The 21,917-nt window shown below is 53.4% G+C and overlaps 1 protein-coding gene across 1 annotated transcript; it reads left to right on the top strand.

Annotated features, from left to right (window-relative positions):
• Window positions 1-2,588: 2,588 nt before the first annotated feature.
• Window positions 2,589-4,922, top strand: MIND_00929900 (Calcium-transporting ATPase 3; the record flags this gene model as incomplete). Its single annotated transcript, XM_037365925.1, has 3 exons — window positions 2,589-3,557; window positions 3,603-4,193; window positions 4,239-4,922. The coding sequence occupies 3 exons, from the start codon at window positions 2,589-2,591 to the stop codon at window positions 4,920-4,922; spliced, it is 2,244 nt and encodes a 747-aa protein (XP_037217337.1).
• Window positions 4,923-21,917: the final 16,995 nt, after the last annotated feature.

Below are 21,917 nucleotides of genomic sequence, written 5' to 3' on the forward strand. Positions count from 1 at the left end.
CAGAGTGAAGTTTTAAGGTCTTGTAAAGATCTTTCTGGCCGTATATGACTTGGTACAAACAGACTAGAAATAAACTTAACTGCCATAGTATTCTGTAGTAAAAGTTGATAGATTTATAGTCAACTTGTTTCAATGTGAGGTCAGGTTTGTAGAGCTTCCTCATACCTCTCTGAGTTAAGCCTCTTACTATTTTAAACCTAGTCCCAAGAGACACTTGGTCTTTTGATCTTCTACATTTTGTAAGTTAACAGTCAACAATTAAGTTCCAACTAAACCAAGTCATAAATCTACAACTTCCATCATACAATTCTATGGACTTCCATCTAACAGACCTGATACTTAAGTCAAGTTAACTGAGATAGCCAAGTTGCACTGTTTTGAAGGGCATCTTAGTTTCATGAATTGTCAGGTACTGATAGATTTCAAATGGGCATTGTTTGTTTTTTTCCCTGAAGAGATTTTTAGTAGCTTTTTAATGATATATAAATCATCCTAAATGGATAAGAATTGACTGAGTTATGTTAGTAGCAGGAAAAAAGTTCAAGTTTGGACTGGCAGTTTCCTGATTGGTCCTCATACTTCAGTTCTCAGTGATGGAGAATTTAAATAGCTTTCTAATGGTATGCAAATCATTTCAAACGGATAAGAATTGGCCAAGTTATAACCCTAACACTAAGAAGGCCTTGGGGTTTCCACCTAAATAAGTTAAGTGAAGTTCAACTTTGGGGTTGAACTGGCCCTAAAGTCGGATTTCCGCGGAGTTCCACTCAAAAGACACTCGTGATTTTTCACTTTTCTGTGTTTTCTGGCTTAACCATCAACAATTATGCTTAAGTCAAAACTGAACCAAGGCATGAATTTGTAACATCTACAACTTTCATTAATTGACCTGGGCCCTAAAGTCGCGGACTTCCACCTGGCAGTTAAGTTATTGTTCAACTTGGGGGTTGAACCGGCCCTAGAGTGGAATCCGCGGACTTCCACCTTAAAAGACACTTGTGATTTTTCACTTTTCTGTGTTTTATGGTCTGACCGTTAACAATGCGGCTTAGCTCAAAACTGAACCTAGTGTTCAATTTGTGATATCTACAACTTTCATTAATTGAGGCGGGCCCTAAAGTGGATTTCCGTGGATTTCCACCTGGCAGTTAAGTAATGGCCCAAGCTTGACTTGAACCGGCCTTCAAGTGGAGTCCGCGGACTTCCACCTTAAAAGACACTCGTGATTTTTCACTTTTCTGCGTTTTGTGGTCTAACCGTTAACAATGAGGCTTAGCTTAAAACTGAACCTAGTCATGAATTTTGAACATCTACAACTTTCATTATTTAAGCCGGCCCTAAAGTGGAGTCCGCGGACTTCCACCCCAAAAGACACTCGTGATTTTTCACTCTTTTGCAATTTGTGAGCCAACTACTAACAATTAGGCTTAGGTCAAAACTGAACCTGATGTTCAAATAGTAATATCTATCACCTCACAAAGTGGGCAGTGATTCTGTTGGCCCTAAAGTCCTGGCAGTTAATTACTTCCAAGTCTTACTTAGTCTTTAGGGCCAGTCTTATATATTTTCTATACTAAGTCATTTATCAGGTCAGCCCTAATGGACTGTTACTTTAGGGCCAGTCTTTATTTTTTATATATATAAGTCATTTATGGGGCCGGCCCTAAAGCGCGGGAAAAAAAGAAAAAAATACCCATAGTACAGAAAGAGAAGCCAACATGAGTTGTGAATGCAGGAAGAGTACACATCAACCAGATGATCCACTTTGTAAGAAGACTTTTATTATTCTGACTTTTTTAGCAGTTTTACTGAGTTGCCAATCAGGTGTAGTGGCTGAATGGGAGGTCACTACTCTCCCATCAGCTTAGTGGCAGTCTTAAGGAAGACTGCCAGACCACAGAGAAAATGCCACAACCCAAAAAGACAGCTACTAGCAAACCACTGACGAACACACCATGACCAAGAGATTGAGCTCAGCTCGGAAGGTGTTGAACCAACCTCGCTACCCCTTGGCTTGCCATGGCACATCCTATCTCCGCCAATTTAATGAAGCACAGACCAGACTGATCCACTTTCACTGTCTCCCCCCAGAACCCACAACAGGAAGAGCAGGGTCATTGAAGCCAAGCTACTCTTCCATATATAAGGCAGGACCACCCCTCAGCCCACCCCAAGTCCAAATCCCGCACAGGCGTGAAACACCCTGTCCACAATTTCGCGCGCTCGGACTGCGCGGAAACTCCGCAGTCACGTTGTCTGATGTCACATTTTATTAACTCAGCACATTTTATTAACTAATATGAAGTCACACAAATGCCCGCTGCAGCGCGCTGATCGTGCTCGGCGCGAACGACTTTGACGGCACGGCGCACCCGGGCCGGCACGTGCAGGCGTGGCTGCTCACGGCCCACGACGCGGTGCTCCGGTTCCTGGGCGTCAGCGGCGGCACCCCGCTGCAGCGCAAGCTGGCCCAACTCGCGCTCGTGCTGTTCGCCGCGGCGGTCGTGTGCGCGCTGATCGTGCTCGGCGCGAACGACTTTGACGCGTCGCAGGAGGTCGTGATCTACGCCGTGGCGACGGGGCTCGCGATGCTCCCCGCGTCGCTCGTCGTCGTGCTGACCATCACGATGGCCGCGGGCGCGAAGCGCATGGTGCAGCGCCACGTCATCGTGCGCCAGCTCAAGTCGCTCGAGGCGCTCGGCGGCGTGACCAACATCTGCTCCGACAAGACCGGCACGCTCACGCAGGGCAACATGGTCGTGCGCAAGGCGTGGCTGCCCGGGTTCGGCACCCTCAGCGTCGCGGGCACGGCCGCGCCCTTTGATCCGACCGTCGGCGACGTCGGGAGGCGGCCCGAGCAGCCGCGCGAGATCGACTTCCGCGCGGAGGACTCCGAGGGGGAGGTCCTGTCCGCCCTCGAAAACCACGCCCGGGACAGCCCGCTCCTCGGCGACTTTCTGAACATCGCCGCCCTCGCGAACCTGGCCACCGTGCACCAGACGGGCTCCCCGCTCGAGTGGCACGCGCGCGGCGACCCGACGGAGGTCGCGCTCCAGGTCTTCGCGACCCGCTTCGGCCGGAACCGCCTCGCGCTGCAGGACCGCTGGCGGCAGCTCGCCGAGTTCCCGTTCGACTCGGACGTCAAGAAGATGTCCGTCGTCTTCGAGGACACGCAGCACGGAAAGACGCATCTCTTCACCAAGGGCGCGACGGAGCGCGTCCTGCCCAGCTGCACCGCCATCCGCGACGAGGCTGGGCACGTGCCCCTCACGGACGCGCAACGCGCCGACATCCTCGCGAACGTCGAGGCGCTCGCCCGCCTGGGCCTGCGCGTGCTCGCGCTCGCCGGCCGGGCCGACATCGGGCCCGTCGACGGCCACGCCGCGCCCGACCGGACGGACCTGGAGCGCGGCCTCGTCTTCCACGGGCTCGTCGGGCTGTACGACCCGCCGCGGCCCGAGTCGGCGCCGAGCGTGCGCAAGTTCCACCGCGCGGGCGTCAGCGTGCACATGCTCACGGGGGACCACCCCGAGACCGCCCGGGCGATCGCCATCGAGGTGAGTATCAGTCCCTCCTTTTTCCTCTTCTGACGCGCAAAACAGGTCGGCATCCTCCCCAGCCGGATGGGCGAGATCGCGGCGGACGTGGCGCGGACGATGGTGATGACCGCGGCGGAGTTTGACCGGCTGTCCGACGGCGAGCTCGACACGCTACAAGACCTCCCGCTCGTCGTGGCGCGCTGTGCCCCGCACACCAAAGTCCGCATGATCGCCGCGCTGCACCGGCGGGGGCGGTTCGTCGCGATGACGGGCGACGGCGTGAACGACTCGCCGGCCCTAAAGCAGGCGGACGTGGGCATCGCGATGGGCCAGGCGGGCGCGGACGTCGCGAAGGAGGCGGCGGACCTCGTGCTCACGGACGACAACTTTGCGTCGATCCTGAACGCCGTCGAGGAGGGCCGCCGCATGTTCGACAACATCCAGAAGTTCGTGTTGCACGTGCTCGCGTGCAACGTCGCGCAGGCGTGCACGCTGCTGGTGGGCCTCGTGTTCAAGGACGGCAGCGGCCGGAGCGTGTTCCCGCTCGCGCCCGTCGAGGTCATGTGGATCGTCATGGTCACCTCCGGCCTCCCCGACATGGCCCTCGGCTTCGAGGCCGCCGCGGCGGATATCATGGACCGCCCGCCTCAGGATGTGAGCTGTTTCCCTTTTTAATTTTCTTTCCCTAACGCTTCCCAGATGAAAGCGGGCATCTTCACGTGGGAGCTGCTGCTCGACATGCTCGTGTACGGCCTCTGGACCGCGGCGCTCTGCCTCGCGGCGTTCCTGCTCGTGCTGTTCCGCTGGGGCGACGGCGACCTCGGGCAGAACTGCAACGGCGCGTACTCGCCCGCGTGCGACACCGTCTTCCGCGCGCGCGCGACGTGCTTCGCGTCCCTCACGTGGTTCACGCTCTTCCTCGCGTGGGAGATGCTCCACATGCGCCGCTCCTTCTTCCGCATGCAGCCCCGCGCCGGCCCGGGCTCGGCCCTGACGCAGTGGCTCGCGGATGTCCGCCGCAACAAACTCCTCCTCTGGGCCGTCCTGCTCGGCTTCGCGACGATCTTCCCGCTGCTGTACGTCCCGGGGCTCTCCACCCGCGTCTTCCGGCACACGGGCATCACGTGGGAGTGGGGCGTCGTCTTCGTCGGCGCGGGCCTCTTCTTCGCGGGGTGCGAGGCGTGGAAGTGGGCGAAGCGCGTCTACTTCCGCCGCGCCGCCGCCCGGGCCGGTGGGGGCAGGGGGCAAGACCTCGACTCGGAGAGCCGCGTGTTCGGCGCGTACTTCGACGGCGACCGGGGTGGCGTGGCCCTTGACAGCAGGATCGACTCCGAGGCCACGGTGCTGGAGAAGAACTCGAAGCCGCGAAACTTGAAGGTGTGAGAGAGGCGGCCGAGGGGCGGAGGGCTATGGGAGGATAAGTGTGGATGGGAACATGTACAAATGAAGACATACGAATTAATATTTCTTTTTCCTTCTCACATCTTTGCGTTGCGAGAACCGTGTCCGTAATGTTCGGCGTTCGGCGCTCGCAGCTTCCGTTCATAACATCGCGCATGCGCAGCCATACGACCTCCCGGCCACTTGCCAGAAAAAACCCGCGCTGCTTCCAGAGCCTGGCTGAAGAGCCGTGAATTTGGGGCAGATATATTTCGCCGCCCACCGCCGCCCACCAGCCGCCCATAGTGAAGACCCCAATGCACAATTTGTAGTCATTGTGCTGCTGTTTCAATTCTAAGTAATGATAAATTTTTAGGGATTGTTGAATTGACATGTTACATGGTGTGTATAACCACATATATTATAGGATTAAGCTGTTCAGCAACTATATCGACCTTTCGAGGGCATGGGATGCCCAACGATCACAGTTAGATACAGCTCCCAATATTAATCGAGGATGGCGAGGAACTCGCGCTCGATGCGCCCCACGTCCCGCTTGCCGAAGACGCTGGTGCACAGCGCCCAGTGGACGTCCTTGAGTGTCGAGTCATTGCTGTACTTCGATGCGACGATGAGCGCCCCGAGGAAGACGCCCTTTAGCGCCCACTCTTCTAGGGCAATGGACAGATGGGCCCGGCGCGGGCGATGTAGACGAAGCGACGAGGACCGCCCGGGTGAGCACGTTGTTGGCAAACAAGGCGATGTAGCACGACGGACCGCAGTCTGCGGCCCCTCGGTGTTGCAGTACGGCCCATGGCGAAGTCAATCGTCTCGACAACCGAGTCAATAAGGTACTCAAGACAAAGTGAGTCGAAAGGACAAAAGGCAAGATGCGACGCGACGCACCGACGACCGGCATTGTATTTAGCCAGCACTAGAACTTGTCAGGCATGAGCTCCATGAGCGCGGCCGAGTTCGTGGCGGGATGAAGACGTCGATCCCTACTGGCAGGCCGTCAGCACACCAACAAGCAGCGAAGCGGGACGAGCGGGAGGGCGATGTCGCTGTCATTAAAGTAGTGGGGCACTCGTTTGCCCGCCGCACCGCCGCTCACCTGAAAAGCATGCTCGCCGAGCCGCTCACTGGGCCGCGCACCATCCGCCGCAGCCGATCCTGGCGAGAGCCACATGGTCAGCACGCTGAGCATAGTGTTTTAGTGTTCTATCAGGTTGCTAGATGAGCGCGGTGTTGTGGTGAAAAAGGCGTGGTGCGGTGGTATAGTGCTGCTGGCAAGGTGCCGCCATAGTCTGTCTTCGATAAGAGAAGGAAAGACGGTGGGACGTGCGCGAGCGGCGCGGCGGATCATAATGCTCGCGGCCCAGGATGTCGCGCGAGAGTCGCGAAATCGAGCCGGTGACAACCAAGCTGCCGCGGCGGTGGGTGCGCGGTGGCGGGGTCGAGTTAAAACACAGCTTGAAGTCCAAGGCAAACAGCTCAAGTTGCCAGAGTTGTGTCGGAACAGTACAAGCTGACGCCGCTCACTATCAGAAGACGGTGGTATATCCATGGCTAGTGGCTTATGTGCGTGCTGTACACCGGTGACAGGGTGACGAGGGATGTAGGGACGTTACCTTGGGGAACGGCCGCGGGCGAAGACAAGATTTGGGGCCGCCCATCCAGCCCGCGTACCAATGTGCGGCGACGGGCGGCCATGGCAGCGTTGTCAGCATAACCGACATTCTTGAAGTTACGGCGGGCGATGACTGGGGATGGTGGTGGAGCGAAGGCAAGATGCAGAGATCTCAATCACTGATCATCTGTCAGTGTCGACGCCGCCGGCGAACGTTGATGGAGACGACGACGACGGCGCGGGCAACGCAACATGCGTTCAAGACCCGGAGAAGTGGCCAGCGCCGAAGGCGACGGACTTGTGGTGACGAGGAGTGAGGTCGATGGAAGAGAGCTGCCGCTTACTGGGTTGGGCGGCCATGTTAATCGCCGCCCTCCTCCCTTGGCTGAGAGCCGCCCTCTGTCACACGAGAGCCGCGCTCAGTTGTGCGAGAGCCGCCCACAGCCGCGGCAGCACTGCCACGAGCCGCCCACCACAAAAAGAGGGCGGCGAAATTAAGGCAAAAAGCCGCCCACCGCCGCGTCGAGCCGCCCACCCCAAAAAGTCCAAGGCCGTTGCTCAACAACGAGGCCACCGTTCGAGCCGCTCAGCAGCACGTTCGAAAGGTCTCGTCGGGGGCTATCGAACGCCTCAAGAATGTCGTGATTAAGTGAAGTATTGATATAGATATCGTCTACTCAATTTTCACAGAGCCGCCCACCAGCCGCTTCCGAGCCGCCCACCCCAAAAGCGGCGAAATCTTTTTGCCCGTGAATTTGGCAATAAGCTTGGGATGTCACGCACTCCGTAACCGCCCCATCCGCGGCCCTACGCATAGGCCACCGCCATGCCGGCGGGCAGGGCAGCGCGCTGTCGAGGGAGGCTCAGGGCAGGCGACGGGCGACGGCGGTAAAAGTCGAGGAGACATCGTGGGAGAGCACAGCCCGAAGCACGTGCCGCTGATCAACCACGTCCCGCCCGCGCACATTCCCTCACGACACGGCCCCGTCCCCCGTCCCGCGTGGGGAGGTGACACGGACGATGCCGCTGACGCACCGCCCAGCACCCGCGGCCGCGCACTCGACGGCAAGCCGGCGAAATCCAGCTACAAAGCTTTGCTGTGCCCCCCGAAAGGACTTTGGCGCTCATCGCGGGCACAACCGGCTGCAAACAAGCTGCGGCTCGCGAGCAATGCCGCTCACGGTGCGCGCACCCCTTTCGACAACTCCGCCGGCCCGTTGTCCGCGTCAAGCTTCAAGTACTCGTCACCACGAATCAGTCGACAATCAAGAAGAAGATAGCGCCATACCGAAGGGGCCTCCACTCGGCCAGCATCAACGCGCTTGACCCCAGCCTCGTCTCCCCTCCCCTCGTCGGTACATGCGCGCGTTGTGGAGAAGTGCAAAATTGAAAACTTCCTGAGGCTGTGTGGGAACCCGCCTCGGCCCTCGGCGCCGCATGCCGGATTCTTGTCAGTGTGCTTCCTTTTTTGTCAACCACCACATGCGCACCGCCGGAACCCCGTTTCTGCGTTGCCTTGCTGCTCGGGAGCGTCGTCAACTGCTTTTGTGGTCTTGGACTGGAAGCATAGCGCAGCTGCGCTAGCCATTTCCTGCCCAACCCGCCGTCAAAATCCTCAAGACGATGCACTGCTGCTGTCGCCACTCTCACTCAACGGCAAGACGGCTTCAAACTTGAAGCCATCCTTGGCGACAACTGGGGCCCTCATGGCGCCTCCATTTGGTCACTCCTGCCCTCTTCGCGGCCCCGGACGACCGCGGCTCAAAACTCCTCAATGCACAGCAAAGAAGACTGTGGGTGACGAAGCTGCACTTACAACTCGGGAGTTCTGGGGTCAAATCTAATGAAAACGCGCCATCGCGACGAATGACTGGCGCGAAACTCGCTGGGCGCCAGCCGCGCCACTCCCTCTTCATTGTGGTGGACTTCGGCGGCGATCTGCCAGCTGTATCGGGCCAGCGAAGGCACTACTTTGGCCTCAGCTTGACCGCTTCGCCCAGAACTCGCTCTGGGCCGCGTTCTACACGTCAGGGGAGACCATTGGTCGCTCGTTCTCGCTGAAATTTTCAACACAGATAGCGACACCCTGCCCTCTCGCCCCTGAAATTTTCAAGGTGAACAGGGCAGTGGCTGGCTGGGTCTGTGCGAAAGCCGGGGATGGTGGGCCCAGTTCCTGGTCGTTCAGCCTGATAGCCCGCGGGCGGGGAGCGCCGACATCTCCCTCTATCTTCTCCAAGTTCCAGGCGGAACGGACCAGCGCCTGGCTCTGCGCGGGCCGGCCGGCGTTCTCCGAAGGCAGCCGCGTCCCGGCTCGCCTCGGGCGCGTTTGGCCTGCGAAGGAGGCTGTGGGCAGCAACGTTACATGCGCCAATCTCCAGTGAATCCCGACCAAGTCGTCGTTCTGCATCGCGCTGTCCTGTCCCGGTGAGTAAACTCAGTCTTCTGCTGAATTCAAAGGCTGAATTCAAACAACTATCAGTGACCTTTGCTCGAAGGCCATCCTTGGCGCAAACTGGGGCCACTCCCCTTCCCTTCCGTCTCTCCTCCCCTCATCGCGGCCCCGGACGACCGCGGCGTGCTCAAAGAAGTTCCACCTACAACTCGGGAGTTCGGGGGCCAAATTGCACGAAAGCGCGCCATCAGGGCGGTCGGTCTACTGGCGCGTCACTCTTGCCTTCATTGCGGTGGACTTTGACGGCGACCTGTCAGCTGTATTGGGCCAGCGTAAGGCGCGACTGTGGCCTAATCCTGGCTGCTTCGCGCAAGAGTCGCCTCGGGACAGGTCCTGGGAAACTCCAGAGACCGAATACAACTGTATTGGCGCGTCTCCCCTGTTTATGAAGGACATCGTCGCTGTTGTCCGCATTTTACGTGAGAGTGACCTCCGACGATGAATCTGACAGCTCGGGTGAGGATTAGTGTGGCATGTACTATTATGAACTCTGTGAAATTGACTGCCATACCCATGCCATCTGGAACCTGTGAGCAACCCGCAGGTAGGCATCCATGGATGATATCCTTGCGGATGGCGGATTGTCTGAATACAGGTGCTGATTTTGGAAACAAAAATACCTGCGGGTTGAATACAGGTATCCACCCGCGGCACTCGTGTGCAGCTTTACTGACAGGGTATGCTATCCAAGCTTATGGCACACTGTAAATATGGAAATTTAGCGTTTGCTTAAAATGTTACCTAATTGACTCGTTGAAGTGCTTCTTACAATGTTAGCTTACAAGAGTGTTGTAAGTTTTTCCTAAAGTCATTCCCTAAAGCACTGGTTTAAACATCTGTTTAAGCATGGAATTTATTGACTTTTTTTAAGCAACATCCTCCACAAATACTAAAAGAACTCATTTAAGCATCCTGTTGAAGATCTACCAAAAATTAAAGATGTGACTTAAACTTCAATGGAGTGACTTAACATTCAATTTTTGGTGAATCCTCAACAAGATGCTTAATTGAGTCCCTTCAGCATTTATTTAGGATGTTGCTTAAAAAACTCAATAAAGTCCATGCTTAAACAGATGTTTAAACTAGTGGTTTAAGGAATAACTTTAGGAAAAACTTAAAACAGTCGTGTAAGCTAACATTGTAAGAAGCACTTCAACGAGTCAATTAGGTAACATTTTAAGCAGACCCTAAATTTCTATATTTACAGTGTGTGGGCCTCAAAGTATATTGAAATAAGTATGAGGGTTGTGAACCAGAGAAATTAAAGTATATACACTATATTTTCAGTGTTTTTACACCCGTTTGAGTGGAGATGTTCTTGCTGTGGGATTGCAGAAAATTATACTGTGAGTGTCAGGGGAACCTCAGGCCTCCGAGGTTGCCCTTACATAAACTATGATGCTGGAGCCTAAAGCATAGCTGATTGTGGAGCTTCATTTTTAAAGATTTCAGCAGTTATTAAATAGTTTGATAAGAACAGCCTCTGGAACCCTCACACTGCAGATTTAAAACTTTCTTTCCTAACAGAAAGGTGAATTGAAATTATCTATCCAAAATTCATATCTTCTTGCAAAAGAAATAATATATTTCAAATAAATGGAAACAGAAACCAAAATACTTATAATTCTTTTTCTCTCTCTGCTCATAAAACCGTTCGAGCTTGCTGTCCGAAAACGGTCAGGCCACCGTTGCTCTTGGCTGTACCTCCTTTTCCCCTGCCCTTCTGGCCACCTTGAGTTCGTCATCAGCAAGAGAGACCAAGGGCAAGGGGGAATATGATGAACCTCCGTTTCTGGCCTTGGCGGCCTCAACACTGGTGGCTACATGACCAGCAACTGACGGCACCCTGAACACCGGCACCGCCTTCAGCGGGGCTGGCGCGCATAGCAAATCAAGTCCTGGCCACCGTCCTCCCAGCCCATAAACCTGACACGTCACAATCCTGCCGTCGCCAGCGGCTGAGTACTGAGAGGTGCGTCAGCGATGGCGTCATTGGTCAGAACAGATGGCGCCGAGGCCACAGTTGGCCCACCAACAGTCGTGCAAGGGGTAGTCCAGCGTGCCAGCCAGCTCATTCACTCAGGAATACTAATAAAAACATCCTGACAGATTCATGGTAGAGGCCAAAACAGACAAGGAATCTCAACTTATACTTAAGTTATATATACTACATATAATTTCCTTCAAGTTTTAAAATGAACCACTGCCAGGAATCTGTTACATAACTTTGAAATCATAGTGACAGCAATGGTATAACAACAATAATTACCTTGCTTCAGCTAGGTCCCGTATATCATAAATTCAGAACAAACAAGTGTAAACGACAAAAACAAACGTATATAAACAAAATTGCTGAATAATCTTCCCCAAATCTTCCCCACAAGCTTCCTATTCCCATGTCAGTCACCCTGCCCTCAATTTGTGATGGGGCATTGAAGGGGTGGACTCTTGCTGACAAAGTAATTTGTCAACAACTGCGGAATGGTCGCACAAGATTCCTTCTCCTCCTATATGTGGCTGTCAAGCTGCATTTATAGATCATATTTATTGTTGAGATTACATGAGTGTGAGGGCAAGTTCCAATGCCCACTGGTGCTTTTAAGTATGTAGCTAAGCTACATGTTCAATCATTAGATCATGTCACACATTGTCACAAAATGAAAGTTGCATCAATACTCATATTAGGTAGGCATAAATCTCCTTTGACTTTTTAGGTGAGTGCAGGAGGTCGGTGGCAAGTGAAGCAAGCAGCCGACCAACAGAGCGGATATAAGCCAGAGTGGTGAGGAAAAGTGGGCCACAATATTGAATAAATTATATTCTCTCTCATGATTCATCTTTCCTATATGTATTTATAACCAAGCATACTTGAATATCAGGTTTAAGTAGTGTTTTGCTGATATCCTGGAACTGCCTTCCAGGTTTTGAGCCTCACCCAAATATTTTCCAAAAAGGGAATTTATTTTCAGAATATATTTGTTACAATTTTACAATATTACCCATCATTGCCTGGTTGGAACACTGTGTAAGGGCAACCCTGGAGACTCCGACGAAAGTCTAGCAGGGGAGGATCCAAAGAGTGAATAAGACTACAGGAAATACACGGAGGGACCGACCTAGCAGGGGAGGATCCAAAGAGAAGAAACTCTAAGGGTCCGCCTGCTAGGGCGCCAACTATATACTGGTCGTTCGTAACTGCCGACGTAGAGCGCAGAAGGCCTGAGCGGCGTCGCAGGCTCTGTCCCAAGGTGATCGTTGGGAGGGTCTTGACGGATTGGTGATTGTGCGGGTGAAGGAGGCCGTGGACGATGGTCGGGGTGGGTCGGAGCGTCCGAGGGGGCGCCGGTCGGATGCGCCTCGGATGCGTTCGGACGGTCCGAAGGAGGCCGAAGCGGGGGTTCCCCTGACATCACCCCCCCCTTTGAATGCGGCGTCCCGACGCCTAGTTCGAAAGGGCAAGGAGTCGAAGATCGCTGAGGCGATGTGCCGTGGTTTACCCGGGTATCTCCGATAGAAGTCCGCAATCTTGTCTGGCGCAAAGACACGGTCGAACCGGACCCACGAGTCGTGTGAAGCATCGTAGCCTTTCCACCTGACGAAATAGTTAAGACGCTTATACCTTATCCTGGCATCCAAGATTTCCTCGACTTCCCATCCGGGAACTCCGTCCTCTAGTTCGGGGGGCGGTTCGTCGTAGCCGGGTCGTCCATCGAAGGGGTCGTCCTGAGCGGGCTCGAGCTTAACAACGGGGAAGACGGGGTGGAGCTTGGAGTAACGCGGGGGGAGGTCGAGCTTGTAGGCACCCTTGCTAACCTCTGCGAGCACCTTGAACGGTCCAAGGCGCTTGTGGGAGAACTTCTCGGAGGGCCGAGTCGTTCTAATGTCAGAGGCGTCCAACCAAACCTTATCACCAACTTGAATATTCGGAGCGTCCAAACGTTTCCGATCGTAGTACCGTTTATACTCGTCTTTGGCTTTAACGAGTGCGGCCTTTGCCTCGGAGACGCCGTTTGCTATCCGATCGCGAAACTCGTTCACCGACTCCAACTCTGAGCGGTCGCCTGGCTCGAAACCCATTCGGGGGAGCCGACCAGTGTCAGTCATAAAGGGTACCTGTTGAGTGGAGGAGTGAACGTGGTTGTTATAGGCGAACTCAGCGGCAGGGATAAGCTTGTCCCAGTCGTCTTGTTGGTAGTTGGTGAAGATCCAGATGTACTACTCGAGCTCTTGGTTAACACGCTCGGTTTGTCCGTCGGTTTGGGGGTGGTAAGCCGTGGAGGTAGCCGGTTTGATGCCAATTAAGCGCCAGAGTTTGCACGTGAAGTCAGCGATGAACTGCGAGCCACGGTCCGAAATGTACTTCTCGGGGGTTCCATGGTGCCTCCAGACGTTCCGATAGTACAAGCGGGCAGCTCCGACCGCGTCTATTGTCGTATGGCACTCAGTGAAGTGGGCACGCTTGCCGAGGGCGTCAACCACTACCATAACCGCGTCATACCCATGGGCCTCGGGCAGCTCGACAATGAAGTCTACAGTGACAGTGTGCCAACGTTCGGGCGGGACTTCGGTCGGATGCAGCTCTCCATGCGGAAGCCTTCGGAGGGCCTTCGTGCGGCAGCATAAGTCGCAGGTCGCGACGTAGCGTCCGATATGGCGAGACATCTGCGGCCACCAGTAGTTGCGCGAAACCAACTCTAAGGTCTTGAACCGCCCGGCGTGTCCGGCGACTCGCGTATCGTGGCAGAGCTCGATGATGCGCCTCCTTAGGTCCTTGTCTTTGGGGACTACAACCTTGCCGCGGAAGTACAGGAGGTCACCGGAGACGGCCCACTCGTCCGAACGTGATGAGCGGGGGGCCCCGAACTTGACCTCGGACCTTCAAGAGTTGCCGGGCCGCAAGCGCGACGGGCTCCTCTAGGTCAGGCTCGCCGGATAGTGCTTCCTTGATGTCGCGGACAAGTTCGGAGCCAGGCCCAGAGACGGTGACGGCCCCAAGCGCGCGAACATGGAACAGTTCGGGGCGTAAGAGGGTAACATCCGAGTTGTCCTCGGAGATGCCGTTGTCAGGCCGACGAGAGAGAGCGTCGGGGCGGCCCATCTGGCGACCTGGGACGTGGTGCAGCGTGAAGTCAAACCTAGAAAGGTACAACCACCATCGGGCTTGCCGACGATTAAGGTGCTGTGCCTTTCGGAAATACTCCAAATTCTTATGGTCAGTCCAGATCTCGACCGGATGCGCGGCGCCCTCGAGGAAATGCCGATACTCCTCGAGTGCGCGGATGATCGCGAGCATCTCCTTGTCGTGAATCTCGTAGTTGCGCTGGACATCATTTAAGCTTTTGGAATAGAACGCTACAGGGTGCCACTTCCCGTCTGGGGCGGATTGTTGTGAAAGAACCGCCCCCGTCGCATAATCTGAGCTGTCTGCTTCAAGTCGGAAAGGCCGGGAGTCGTCCGGGATCGCTAAGACGGGCTCTGAGACAACCGCGTCTTTGATAGCTTGAAAGGCGGCGGCTTCGGCGTCTCCCCAGGTCCATTTCTGGTCTTTCTTGGTGAGCGCGAAGAGAGGTTGCGCGAGGGCCGAGAAATCCCGAATGAACCTGCGGTAGAAATTAGCAAACCCCAGAAACTGCTGGACGTCCTTCTTGTTTTCGGGCGGAGGCCATGCGGAGACTCCGGCAACCTTAACGGGATCCATTTCGATGTGGTTGTGAGAGATGATAACCCCCAGGTACTCGATCGACGATTTCTCGAAGTCGCACTTCTCCCTGCGGAGGTACAGCTTGTGCATTCGGAGTCGCTGAAGGACTTCGCGGACGATCTCGCGGTGCTTACGGAGGTCCGAATGTGCGATAAGGATATCGTCGAGGTAGATCATCACGTCTCCTGAAAGAATGAGATCCTGGAAAATGTCATTCATCATCGTCTGGAAAGTCGCGGGGGAGTTCGTCAGGCCAAAATACATCACCAAAGGTTCAAACAACCCTCGGTTAGTCCGAAAGGCTGCCTTCCACTCGTCTCCTTCTTTAATCCGGACGTTATTGAAGCCCCAACGAACATCGAGTTTAGTGAAATAACGGGCACCCTTGAGCCTGTTGATAAGGTCATTAATCAACGGGAGGGGGTACCGGTTCTTAATCGTCATTGCGTTGAGGGCGCGGTAGTCCTGGACAAACCGAAGTCCTCCGTCCTTTTTCTTAACGAAGAAGACGGGGGAAGCCATCGGAGATTTCGAAGGGCGGATACGGCCTGTGGCAAGTCCCTCCTCGATGAACTCGTCAAGTTCGCGCTGTTCAAGGGGGGAGATCGGATACACCTTGCAATTAGCGGGCTTCGCGTCGGGAACGAGTTCGATAGCGTGGTCCCAAGCCCTCCGCTCTGGTAACGTGTCGAAGGACTCCTTGTCAAAGACGTCTTGGAACTCCTTGGCCCAGTCCGGAATCTCCAAAGGCGGGGGGGCCGAGTTACGGGCGAAGGCCTCTGAAAGGCGTTGGGACACGGTGCTCCCAGCGCGAATCTCCTCGATTGGGCGAAAGGAGGTGTAGAAGATGCGGTCGCCGTCTTCAAGATGCTCGTCGTCGTCGAGATCTGGTGAGCGCTCCGGAGGGTCCGAAGGAGCTCCGAGTTCGTCGTCAGCATCGTCTGGGCCAGCGATATTGATAGTGCAAATGGTGGGGAAGGCGCCCGCAAGCAAGCGCGATTTAAGGAGTCGGAGGCGCCGAACCTCAGCGCGCTCGGTCCGTTCCTTGTCGCGGCAGGTGGAGCAGCTTCGGGGGCAGCGGCTCATTTTCACCTCCTTTGTTTCCCAGTTGATCTCGGGGTTATGCTTTTTGAGCCAGGAGTACCCGAGTATCAAGTCCTGTTTCCCAAGGTGGGTTACAGCCAGCTGAACGCGTTCGGAGTGTCCGTTGTACCGTAGGACCAGGTCCGCGATTTGGCGAATAGACCCAGCATCATTGGGGGTGCCGTCGACATTGTAGACCGGTATGGGTACTGAGAGATTTCGGACTGGCACGTTGTTTCGGTTGACGTATTCTGTGTTGATAAAGTCCGAAGTGGCTCCGCAGTCGACCACACCTGTTAATCCCATATATATCTTGTAGTTAGAATGAGCGCTACAGTGTGGTGTGCATTCTAACTAGAAGAAATGCCCTGAGCTCTCCTATGCTGCAATAAATAGGATTTAAAGTTGCTATAAAGTCAATAATTCTGGCACATAAAATGTGAATTCCAAGACAGACACCTACGCTGTAATAACTGCTATAAATATTATAGTTAGAGAGGCCATTATTGGCACCTTCCATAAAAGGAAGTCTATAGGATGACAAATTTGAGGTCCAAGGCAAATACATCTATCTGCCCTGTAATATTTGCTATAAATATTCAAGGTCACTCATTATTTCCAAAAAAGGAAATTTACATTGACTACTATACATATACTTACATATCAGTAGTGCGCAAGACAGGTCTAGACAGCCAGCTTATCTGATGTCATCAATTGATCACAATCATCAAAATCATCAAAATCATCAAATGAAAAAAAAAGTCCGACACACTCAGATGAGTTAAGGATCCCATTCCCCTCTTTCCTCGTCATCAATCCCCAACCCAGCCAAGTTGTAGAGAATCTCTGATATGTAGGCATCTTCTGCATCCGCCCCTTCATCCTCTGAATCCTCCTCCCCCTCCTCATCATGCTCCAGCAAAGCAACACCCTCACTTACGCTAGTGAACCCATTCGGCAAAAGCTCACCCACATCAACCTCCATATCTTCCGCACCTGGTACCCGTGAAGGCCGGAGAGCAGTACCCGGTTCCAACGAGCCTGTGAAACCATCCCGACCAGCCAGTAGTCGGAAACGACGAAGATGGGTATCGTCAAATCGATGCTTTTGAGATATATACTCAGCAAGCTGGACTGCTAGCAGGAGATCATTGCTGGCCTGGAGCGATGTCTTTCCGGCTGGATCGCGCAACCGCTTTTCCATTTTGGTCAAGAATGCGAAGTCGTCGTTGATCCAGGTGATGAGGCGGCGAATTTCGACATTCAAGCGTAGAATCTCCTCGCGGGCCCGAACTGTTTTGAAGTACCGGTGCATGAGCTCTCGATAAACAGGTCGAGCCCATCTCTGGTTTTGGACATTGCTCGTGCTGTCACGAAGGAGATCGAAGTCCGCCAGGAATACCCGTGTTACTACATCATCCCAGGTCACTTGAGTTTTGGGTGGGTCTTGCAAGAGGGCCACCTCGTTGTATTGCTCGAGCGCCTTCCGAATAGTTTTCGACCGCACTTGTATGGATCGAGCCAGATGAACGCGCATTTTGTAGCCTGTCAATACTGTTATCGAGAAAGTGATGGATAGACTGAAACGACAAACCAAGGCCAGATTGGTTCATTTTTGACAGTTCAAGGAGTCGTTGAACGAGGAGAAGCTCAAGTCGGTCGAGCAATTGAGTGTATTGCAATGTCAATGCCTCACGTTCTGCTTCACGATACTGCGCGTCGCCCGCCTTCCATCGTTCCGTGATACCCAACTCAACCTCAAGAGCCTCCACCACCTTTGAATCTCGGTCGAATTGCGCCAGTGCATGACGTGATTTGATCTCCGCTGTTGTCCGACCTGGTACATATGCAGCGTCATCGGAGCGGGCTCGGCGTGCAGCACTTCGAGCTTCAAGGTGAAGCTGACTAGGACAGGTCAGTACAGGAGCAACAGCAGGAACCACAACTGACTGAGATGTAGCGAGTTTCTTGAGGGCACGGACATAACTTATGGAGGTAGTCTCCGTGGGTGCTGCTGCCGCCTTCAAACCCAGAAGAAACTCCTTCTCTTCTTCCAGCGCTCGATGAAAGTCCTCGACATCGTCAATACCCTCATCTACCATCAACTCCCGTAAGATCGGCTCGTCCTCGAGAATCTTGAGCGCTTGTCGATAGTTATCGCAAATGAACTTGCCTAAATGAAATAATCAGCAACGCAGCACCAAGCAGAAGAGAAACAGAGGCCTACTTAAATTCGGAGATGTTTCAAATGTATCGACATGCTTGAAGTAGGTCGTGATTTCCTGTTGTCGATGGAAAGCACTCGCGTTGCGACACGAGCGAGCGAGAGCATTTGAACGCGAGAAGAAACGTTCGAGTGTTTCGAGGTCTTCAAGACCCAGTCCCTCAATGTAGGTCGTAAGAAATCGGAGCTGACAGATGCGATTGTGTGCATGTCCATGGAAAGAACCAACGAGACATCGGAACCCCTTCTCGGAAGCAAGCGCGCGCCGAGAGGGGTGTTTCCAATTGTGATCTCCAAGTTACATCCAACGTCGTACCCGCCACCAGCATCGTCGTCGTCAAGAAGACGAAGGATAGTGTCAACGACAGCAAGGGCATATTTCGACCTTGAAGACTCATCAGTACATGGACAAGGATCAAATGAAGACTAACAGCTCGCCACTCTGGACCATATCTGCCGCTACCATAACGTGTCCATGTCGACAGAGGGACAGGAAAAGCCCCGTTTCATTGAACATGCCCCACATTTTAGCAGTGACATCGTTCTTGATGTTCTTCCATCGACTAGCGCAAGGATTTTCGCTTGCCTGCTTCGCGATAAGTCAAGGTGGATGAACAATACCGAAAAGAATCGTACCTCGCTCTCCGTTACCAATGCAGTACCGCCATTGTTCTTCGCAAACTCGTTGACACGTTCTCGGGGAATGTAATATCCGTTGCTCGCGTTTCGACTATCCTTCCGTTCCTTACTCTGAAACGAGTCCCCATCATCGCCAAGCTCTTTTCGCTGAACTCTCTTCAAAGAATCGTTGCCATCCATCGCGAAAAGTACCCCGAATTTGAGCTTGGGCTCGTCGCTGAGCCTATAAGTGCAGGGCGGGCAAACGTTTTTGACGCGCCAGGCTCCGTTGTTGCGGCCGAGGAGGGAGAGGACTTGTGACTCAGCATGGCGCCGCAAATCAAGGAGAAGGTCGTATGCAATTGAAAACTGTTGAAGGAGGTATGGCCGATGAGGATGCTGGTATTGTCGATGAAAATCGATGCAAAAGATCATAACCAAACTCACCCCGTGGATATCACTCAAAGTTCGCACGAACGCGTGTATGGTGAATTGTGGGCAGCGTGAATGAGCAACGCGGTAGAAATTGAGGGCTTGAAGTGTTATGACAACAGATGGGTTCCAGGGAGCACACGGAATTAGACCCTGCGCAATCAATGCCGGAGCAATCCCTCCCGCAGTCGGGTCCAGCCAAACGTCGTGATCATTCTTGGTTTCTACTTTCAGTTAATAAAAAACATCCCAATGATTGTGACCGGATAGAGGTCAGAGTCTTCTTGGTCAGGGGGAGGGCAGGTCGAACTGTCGCCTGCGCAGTGTCGATAGTAGGCTTGGAGCATTTGGGGTAATTGAGCAGCAAAGGCGTCAACCCGTGTTTGAGTACGTTCACGGCGAGTCCGCCAGTCGCGACGCACAAACCTAGAAAAGGTGAATGAGAGGGGACAGAAAGAAAGAAAACAGACCATGAGGATGGTTCACCATTCAAGAAAGTCTCCACACCTTCGAATTCTCCACCGGCATGGCTGATGTTTGCTCGATATGTGCCATCGAGGACACGGCTGATTGTTTCCATGTTGTCGATACCAACAAAGTCGGAAGTGTCGAAGTCAGGGTTGTTGGCGAGTGTTTGGAGGGCATTCAATGTGTCCAAAGAGTCTTGGCTCATAACTGCATAGTGAGTGAGTTACTATGGCACTGGGACACGAATAGCTGAAGAGAGAACCTTCTCTGTCCGCATCTACACTTTCCGCCAGCTGGACGCGGTACTGTAGTATTTTACTCAGTTCGCATGTCACGCGTCACACTTGCTATAAAATTCGAATTTTTTTCGCATGTCACACCGTTTTGCTCAAATTTGTGTCCCAAAAAGGCAATTTATGACGTTTCCGGGCGCCTCCGGCGCCAAGAACTTCCCAATTAGGCAATAATTCGAATTCAAATTTTCGTATCAAATGTCACGCCATTTTTGGCATTCGAATTGAGTAAAATACTACAGTACTTCTGGATGGCCCTCGTCTTCATGGTCACTCTTTGAGAAGACGCCGCAGAGAACAAGCCCAAGTTACTTGTGCTGCCGACCACGGTCAGGCGCTTTGACCGAGCGCTAGACCTCTGCATGGTGTCTGGCCAGCGTTGACCGCCGAGAAAAGGTGATGAGGCTGTGTCACCGTGACGTGTCACCTCTACAGCCTTCTCTTCCTTGTACTTGCTCCCTTGGTCGTCTCGCACGCCTCCCTGGCCAGTGACCAATAACCAAGGACGACTTAATAGTACGTTGCGTTTCCCACTCCTCCCTCCACCAGCTAATGGTTTCAATTTCACAGCTCTGGAAGTACTTCACATTGCGCGGCTCAGATCTCATACCCAATATTACCGCCTACCTACCCTTCTTCCCTCAGCTTGCTCGCCACGACATCCCCACACCACCCCTCTACTTCTGCTTATTCCAAAATCCCAGAGCCCATTATCTACCGCACTACTGTCGATCGCCTTTATTTCCATACCATACTCGCTTTGCTTACAGAATGGTCGCTTACTTATCTTAATTATCGAACGGTCACTTACCTACCTACCTTACACATTCTCTTCCCCTGTACCCACCTGTGGCCTGGCCACAGGTGAAACTTTTGCTTGTCTCCATGGCTAACCCTAACCCTATATCGCTGACTTCGCCAAAATAAGAGCATCAATAAAGATCGGACCCTCTTGAATGGCTTCGATTGGAGGCTACAAATATCGTAGTACGTCGAAATCTTGTAAATAGTACTTAGGGTACTGCCCGGCCCTCGGGAGCCACTACTGAGGGAAAAATATCAAGTTTCTAGATACCCTCGCAATAGCAAGTCAGACTGACTTCGATAGTAGTCTTAGTACACTAAGCAGTCACATCACAACACATTTTCCTTTCAGCCGCACTCTCCTCAATGGGTCGTGTCCCTAAACACCACACACTAGAGCAGAAAGCCACTGCCCGCCGTCTCGCTAACGAAAAGTATGAACACAGTGAAGCGTAAGAACACGCGTCCCTAATGTTATCCTTCTCTCACTGTTTAAAATTTCTAGTGGGCGTGTCGTTCGCGCTGAAGCGAGACGTCTCCGTCGCACCCGTAAAACCGCCAAAAGACGCGTGTCTCGTCTCACTCTACCAGATCTCGTCGAAGACTGGGCTTGCGCCAACCTTCATATGGAGCGCTCTGTATTTCGACATGCGCAAAGAAGCTTGTTTCGACGCTGCACCATTCGCTCATTGGCTCCAACCACCTCCTTTCAACCTCTCGCTGATCGACCAACTTGACGGCCCTCAAGCACACTGCGACATCCACTATCTGTGTTGTGCGGTTGATGGCCTGCTCCAGCGACGTGAGCACGAGTTTGAAACCAAGTTGCGGGAGGAGGTAGGGAGCTCACGGCGCCCAAAGACGATGGATAAGCTGCGAGGGATGATCAAACAGCTGCTGGTCGAGGACTGGGGAAAGATCATGCAGTACTACACACAGTATGAAATCGGCTCACGGGAGCATTACATTTACGAGCGACACTTGATAGCAGTTGCTCGTAGAATCTACCGTATCTACTATCTACGCTTTTAAGCCTTAATCGACGACGACATTTGCACCATCACCAAGATTATATAAGCGCCCACGACTTGGCCACTCCGGTGACGATTCATTCAATGCCGTCGGATGGGGGCTTTTGCAGCCCACCCTTCTTTCCGAGTTCCAACTACCTCTCTTACACATCCCATGAAGCATCTGAAAAGCTCTTCTACTGGCTGGTACCCCACGTTGGGGTCTTTTCTATCCTGTGCGCGATTTTCAAGCCACCCCAAAATATGGACTGATTACTTTCTC

This window comes from Mycena indigotica (genome assembly GCF_014461135.1).
Source record: "Mycena indigotica strain 171206Taipei chromosome Unknown Mind.scaff0008, whole genome shotgun sequence".
NCBI classification, from domain to species: domain Eukaryota; kingdom Fungi; phylum Basidiomycota; class Agaricomycetes; order Agaricales; family Mycenaceae; genus Mycena; species Mycena indigotica.